The sequence below is a fragment of the Crocuta crocuta genome, unplaced genomic scaffold (genome assembly GCF_008692635.1).
Source record: "Crocuta crocuta isolate KB4526 unplaced genomic scaffold, BGI_CrCroc_1.0 scaffold67, whole genome shotgun sequence".
Taxonomy (NCBI): Eukaryota; Metazoa; Chordata; class Mammalia; order Carnivora; family Hyaenidae; genus Crocuta; species Crocuta crocuta.
In genome coordinates, this window is record NW_027531896.1 from 2,946,476 (window position 1) to 2,951,974 (window position 5,499).

A 5,499-nucleotide genomic window follows, 5' to 3' on the forward strand; every position below is an offset into this window, starting at 1 on the left:
CCAAGCAGACACAGCGCTCTCACCTTGGTTAATCGCAGGGATGTCCTTGTCCCAGGACGTCTGGGTCTCCTCGGGGTTGAGGCCCTCGGAGAAGCTGGCTCCGCAGGCTTCCGAGCAGCTGGAGGCGGATGGTGCTCCTAGGATCAAAACTGGCCCAGACGGGCGCATACCCATGATGCCCGAAGTGCCCTCGTTGGTGAGAGAGGACAACAGGGCGTGGGGGGTAGGGTGGTATCAGACCATGACGGCCAGGCCCTTCACGAAAGCAGGCCCCCAAAAAGAAGTCCTGGGAGACTGCCTGGCTTCCCCTCAGTCCAAGCTGGTGGCAAGGCCTAGACAACTTTGAGGAAGGAGCTCCTTTAAGGGGACCAACACTGGGTTCTAAAAGGCAGCCCCAGGTTCTTAATAGCTGTGTATAAAAGATAGGGGAGGGGGCGCCTGGGTGGCTTAGTCGGTTAAGCGTCCGATTTTCACTTAGGTCATGATCTCGCGGTTCGTGGGTTCGAGCTCCGCGTCGGGCTCTGTGCTGACTGCCAGCTCAGAGCCTGGAGCCTGTTTCAGAGTCTGTGTCTCCCTGTCTCTCTGACCCTCCCCTGCTCACGCTGTCTCGCTGTCTCTCTCTCTCTCCTAGAAATAAATAAAAATATTTTTTAAAAATTTTTTAAAAAAAAGATAGGGGAGGAAGCAAAAAAGAGAGGCAGGAACAGACCTCAGGCTCTAACACTGAAGGCGATAAGGGCTAGCCTGGACCCTGCCCCACCCCTCCCTGCTCAGCCCAGGCCTCTGGAAACTGGCCTCAGGCTGGGCAAGCCTGGCATGACCAGCAAAACAAGGATGCCTGGGGGCCACACTTGCCACCTCCTGCCAGGCAGGCCCTCCGCTTTCAGGGTCTTCAGGATGCCTCTTCTTGGCACCCCTAGGAGCTGATTTCTGGGAACATCCCTGGAGAGCCCGTTTTCTGGGCCATTCCAATCAATTCCAGGTCCCTGCAGGCTCCAGCCACCCCCTTCTCACCTCCACTCTGCACTCTGCAGGCTGGCAGCCCACTTACCTGGCAAAGAGAGCAGACCCAGCACCCAAAGCCAGAGGCCTCCCATAGTCATGCTGTTTATGGTGGCCCCCGCGGGCCCCGCAGCAAGCGGGAGCAGGAATCCCCGGCAAGCACAAGCCAACCAGCCCCACGCCTACCCTTAAATAGCTTCTCCAGCCCCCACCTGCAGCCCCGCCCCAACCAACTCCACCTGCAGCCGGACCCACTCCTACCTGTCGTCATCCCCACCCTCAGCCCAGGCTGAGCCTTCTGGGCCCTAGTCAATCCTTCCCAGCCTGGCTGAAGTGGGCAAGAAGGTAAGAATCCAGGCACAAAGCGCTCTGCAGGCAGGGAGGGCACCACTTGGGAGTGTGCCTCTTCTGAGGTCCCCTCCCACCACCAGGGGGCAGAGAAACATCAGAGAAGGGTGCTGAGGCAGGAGCTCCAGCTTGGACCTCATCCCCTAATATGTAGAGACCCCTTTCCCGCACCCCGCCCTGTACGCAGACATGGGGAAAGCTCCCCGAGACCCTGAGGCACCCCCAGTCTATCTGTGGAAGGAGGGCAATGTCGCTAATTTCTATAAGCTTTTATTTTAGTACACAAACAGGCAAGTGGACAGATCGCAAGTTCAGGGATCAGGAAAAGTTTCCACACTGAACGCTGGTGTAACCAGCAACCCAGGGAAGCCTGCCACGTGGAAGGGGGGATCTTTTGCATACCTGGACCCTCTCATGGACCCTACCCCTGTCAACCCCCACAACTGCCTTGCAAAATTGGCATTTATCCCCATTTCACAGATCCAGAAACTGAAGCTCCTTACCCGTATTCCTCCACTCTGCTCCTTGGCCTCTGGAGAAGCCCATTCCTGGAGGTGAGGGATTTGGGGACCTCCCCAGCCAATGCCCAGTGAAGAGGGGCAACAGAGACGAGGCAAGGTCACCAGCTACTGTCCACAGTGCCTCTCAGCATCCTGCCGTGCTTAGAATCTGACATTTCTCAAAAGTAGGAGTCAGAATCACAGGGAGAACAGACAGAGGCCCCCAGTGCCCTGGCGCTGTATTAATGCACATAACAATGCATGCAGCTGGCCCCTTCAGTGCTTTGTAAAATAATCGTAATAATAATCACCCTACTTGGGTAGAGAAACAGATTCTTAGTTAAGAGATGCCGTTTGACTTGAGGACATTATGCTAAGCAAAATAAGCCACTCACCAGAGGGTAAATATGGTGTGATTCCACTTATACGAGGTATACAGTCAGATTCAGAGACAGGAAGTAGAATGGTGGTTGCCAGGGCCCAGGGGAGAAAAAAATGGGGAGTTGTTGTTTAATGGGTACAGACTTTCAGCTTTGCAAGATGGAAAAGTTCTGGAGAGCTTGAATATGCTTAACATTATATACACTTAAAAACAGTAAAGATGAGGGGCACCTGGGTGGCTCAGTCGGTTAAGCGTCCGACTTCGGCTCAGGTCATGATCTCCCAGCTCGTGGGTTCAAGCCCCATGTCAGGCTCGGTGCCGACAGCTAGCTCAGAGCCTGGAGCCTGCTTCAGAGTCTGTGTCTCCCTCTCTCTCTGACCCTCCCCTGCTCAGGCTGTCTCTCTCCCTCTCTAAGAAATAAATAAAACATTAAAAAAATAGTAAAGATGATACATTTTATGTTATACGTAAATGTATAATGTATCTGCAGGGGATACATTCCAAGACCCCCAGTAGATGCCTGAAACTGTGGGTTATACCAAACCCTGTATATAGTATTTTTTCCTGTACAAACATACCTATGATAACATTTAAATTACAAGTAAGGCATAGTAGGGGTACCTGGGTTAGTTAAACATCCAACTCTTTTTTTTTTTTTTTNATCAGACCTGGCTGCCGGGGCGCAGCGGCAGGTGCGCCGACAGCAGATGGTGGAGCGGCTGCTGGCGGCTGAGCTGCTGGCGCGGGTCTGGGCGCAGCTCTCATCTGAGGTGCCCGGCTGGCCGGAGGGGCCATGCAGGAGGTGCGGCTCCGGCTTCCACGCGGCATGGCAACAGCACGGCGGCTCGGCGTCTAGAAGAGCGAGACTCCGCGGGGACCCCGGCCGCTTCTGCGAGCTGGTGAGCGGAAAAGCTAAACATCCAACTCTTGATCTCAGCTTGGGTCTTGATCTCAGGGTCATGAGTTCAGGCCCTGTGTTGGGCTCCATGCTGGATATGGAGTGCAGGAAGGAAGGAAGGAAGAGAAAGAGAAAGGAAGGAAGGAAAAGAAAGGAAGAAAGGAATAGAAAGAGAAAGGAAGGAAGGAAAAGGAAGGAAGAGAAAGAAAGAGGAAGGAAGGAAGGAAGGAAGAAGAAGAAAAAACAAGTTAGGAACAATAAGAGATTAACAACAACTAATAAATGCTAGAATTCTTTTTTTAAGTTTATTTATTTTTGAGAAAGGGGGGGGTGGCAGAGGAAGAGCAGAGAGGGAGAGAGAGAATCCCAAGCAGGCTCCACACTGTGAGCTCAAAGCCCAATGTAGAGCTTGAACTCATGAACCACGAGATCACAACAAAATCAAGAGTTGCACACTTAACTGACTGAGCCACCCCAGCACCCCAACAACTAATAAACGCTGTAATGAAAGCTATGTGCATATAGTCTCTCTCTCAAAACATCTTACTGCACTGCACTTGCCCTTCTCCTTGTGATGACAGGAGATAAAATGCCTGCGTGATGAGATGAAGCAGTGTGCATGATATAGGCACCGTGACGCAGTGTTAGGCTAGTATTGACCTTCCGACAACAGGTCAGAAGGAGGATCATCTGCTCCAGATTACAGTTGACCATGAGCAGCTAAAACCACAGAAAGCAAAACCTTGGATAAGGAGGGACTACCGTATATTTTTAGTNTCTCTCTCTCTCTCTCTCTCTCCCTATCTCCCTTGCTCTGCCCCTCTCCCCTGCTCATGGTTTCTCTCTCTCAAATAAAAAAATATATATAATATATATTCAAAAAATAAATAAGGAAGGATGGAGAGAGCCAGAAATGCAGTTTGTTTAGAAAACAAACACACAGGTAAGGGAGGCTGGATGGGGAGGGTAGGTGGAAGGGATGGGGTCGTGGTGAGGCTGGAGTGGGCAGCCACCAGTCCTGCTCTTTGTGAGATGTGACTGCGTGGTGGGAAGGCTCCGATGACTCAGGGCCCCAGATGCTCCCCCCACCCCCACCCCAGCCCCAAGCTGAGGGCTAGAAAGCCCCGACAATAAGCCTGGCTCTGCCCAGTGCTCACCAGGGAGCGCTGCACCCACCCCCAGATGGCCAAGGGAACGGAGCGCTGAGGGTGGGCTGTTTGCCCCGCACCTGGCCTTACGGAACCAGGGCTCACCTGTGCCAGACCCCCGGGCACAGAGGGCAGAGCAGACCACAGGCCATGACCTCATGAGCATCCAGCCTGGTGGAGATGCACACCTTCACACCTGAAAACCTTCGCGGACCATCGGCTAACATGGCCTGAGCACCTACTATGTGTAGATGCTGGGCTAAGCCCTCACACGGATTGACTGGATACCACCCTAACTGGCAGGGCTAATAATAAAACCCCATTTTATAGATAAGGGAACTGAAATACAGCGGTCAGAGCTGGCTCCCTGACCATCAGAATACACTGCTGAAGTGTTCCCGGCCAGGCACTCAGGATTTCCTAAGGAAAAGCCAGCACTCTGCAGGGGGCACACCTGAGCTGAGTTTGGAAAAAGTTAGATGACACTCCAAGTGGCCAGTAGCGTCAGAGTGGGGGCTGAATGACACAGGGTGAGCTGTCCGAGAGCTGTCCTCAAAGGCCTCAGCACCCCTGCTCTCAGACAAATCACAGTACCCGTTTCCGGCCGCCTCCGCATGCACCCCTCCACTTCTGGCTTGGGCCGGGCTGTGACTCACGCCTCCCCAGGCAGCAAGATCTGGCACCAGGCAAGTAACCAATATTCGATCAAGCCACGCTACTTGAGTGGGTGCGGAGAACCACTAAGCCCATGCCTGGTGACAGGTTCTCCGCACCAGACACCAGGCCACACGGCTTCTGGGGACAAGAAGGAGCTCTGGAACAGGGGCCGCCGTGAGCCCCTGGCACAAGCGGACCTTCTGAGGCTTGGGGTCCCGGCCTGGGTGTGTAAGAGAAGAGGTGAGAGGCTATGCTGCCCTACTGTGGGGAAAAGGAGGCCTGGCCTAGCATGCGCACACACACAGCCATGGAAAAGAGACACACACACAGAGACGTTCAAGTATGTGTGTGCCATTGGAGACGAGACCCCACACCCATGGCAGCAGCCACATACACAGGCGCGCACACATACATATCCATCCACATTCCCAAAAGGGAGTGGGGTCTGAGCCAGGGACACAGCCTTTTATTTTACCCACAGGGTCCAAAGCCAGTAACAGTAATACGGTTGGAGACAGCCTCCCAGAAACCACTTCTTTCAGCTCTGGAGACAGAACGCTGCCC

General features: G+C 53.6%; 1 protein-coding gene across 1 annotated transcript in view; it reads right to left on the reverse strand.

Annotated features, from left to right (window-relative positions):
- ASTL (astacin like metalloendopeptidase) overlaps positions 1-1,103 on the reverse strand; it is a 22,680-nt gene extending 21,577 nt beyond the window's left edge. The window contains exons 1-2 of the mRNA XM_077773500.1: positions 1,052-1,103; positions 24-149 (exon numbers count right to left, since the gene is read on the reverse strand). Coding sequence (XP_077629626.1) covers positions 24-149; positions 1,052-1,103 — 178 coding nt within the window. The remainder of the gene's footprint in view (positions 1-23; positions 150-1,051) is intronic.
- Positions 1,104-5,499: the final 4,396 nt, after the last annotated feature.